The sequence below is a fragment of the Rhincodon typus genome, unplaced genomic scaffold (assembly GCF_021869965.1).
Source record: "Rhincodon typus isolate 14 unplaced genomic scaffold, sRhiTyp1.1 hic_rhity00016152, whole genome shotgun sequence".
Classification (NCBI taxonomy): domain Eukaryota; kingdom Metazoa; phylum Chordata; class Chondrichthyes; order Orectolobiformes; family Rhincodontidae; genus Rhincodon; species Rhincodon typus.
The window spans coordinates 106-906 of record NW_025981790.1 but is presented as its reverse complement, the minus strand read 5'-3'; the positions used below and the strand labels follow the sequence as shown (position 1 = coordinate 906).

General features: G+C 58.6%; 1 protein-coding gene across 1 annotated transcript in view; it reads left to right on the top strand.

The window, feature by feature from the left end:
• Positions 1–641, top strand: part of LOC125482735 (neural cell adhesion molecule L1-like) — a gene marked incomplete at its 3' end in the record, with an annotated part of 4,764 nt that extends 4,123 nt beyond the window's left edge. The window contains exons 4-5 of the mRNA XM_048594867.1: positions 197–419; positions 526–641. Coding sequence (XP_048450824.1) covers positions 197–419; positions 526–641 — 339 coding nt within the window. The remainder of the gene's footprint in view (positions 1–196; positions 420–525) is intronic.
• Positions 642–801: the final 160 nt, after the last annotated feature.

Below are 801 nucleotides of genomic sequence, written 5' to 3'. Positions count from 1 at the left end.
AGCGCTGACCCTCCGACAGCGCCCACTCCCTCAACGCCGAACCTCCGACAGCGCCCGCGCCCTCACACCGCAGTGTCAGACCTGATGACCGGTTTCCAGTCCCTAGCAAGGCACAACATGGCGGGAATGCTGTGAGAATGAACGAGTCTACGTTTCCTCGGACTGTAAAACTGTTCTGTGTGTGTGTGTGTACCAGGAGCTGAGAGAGCTGGACTGGAACGGCCCGGAGATCGAGTACATTGTCAAGTGGAGACAGCTGGCGGAGGGCAATCAGTGGAAGGAACTTGTGGTGGAGAGCTCTCCCTACACTGTCAACAACACCCCCACGTTTGCCCCCTACCAGATACAAGTGCAAGCTTCCAACCAGCTCGGCGTGGGCCCAGAGCCACAGACCGTCATTGGCTACTCTGGGGAGGACTGTGAGTGAAGACGGGGAGGTTCTTTCGGAGGGTTGGTGACGGGGTGTGCTGCTGGGGTCTCTCTCTCACACTGAACGTTCTCTCTCTCTCTCTCTCTCTTGCACAGATCCCCTCCTGAACCCAGACCACGTCAGCGTGCTGAATGAGAGCAGTTCCAGTGTCAGGGTCACGTGGAACCCGGTCCCAGCAGACTCGCTCCGAGGGCATCTGAAAGGGTACAACGTAGGTGTCAGCTCAGTGCCCAGCTCCCTTCTGTCCCTCACCCGAATATAGTCTGCCTCACTGTCACCAACAACATCCTGACCGTTCACCCTGACCCTGACCCTAACACGCCCGCTCACCCTGACCCTGACCCTAACTCACCCGCTGACCCTGGCCTTCA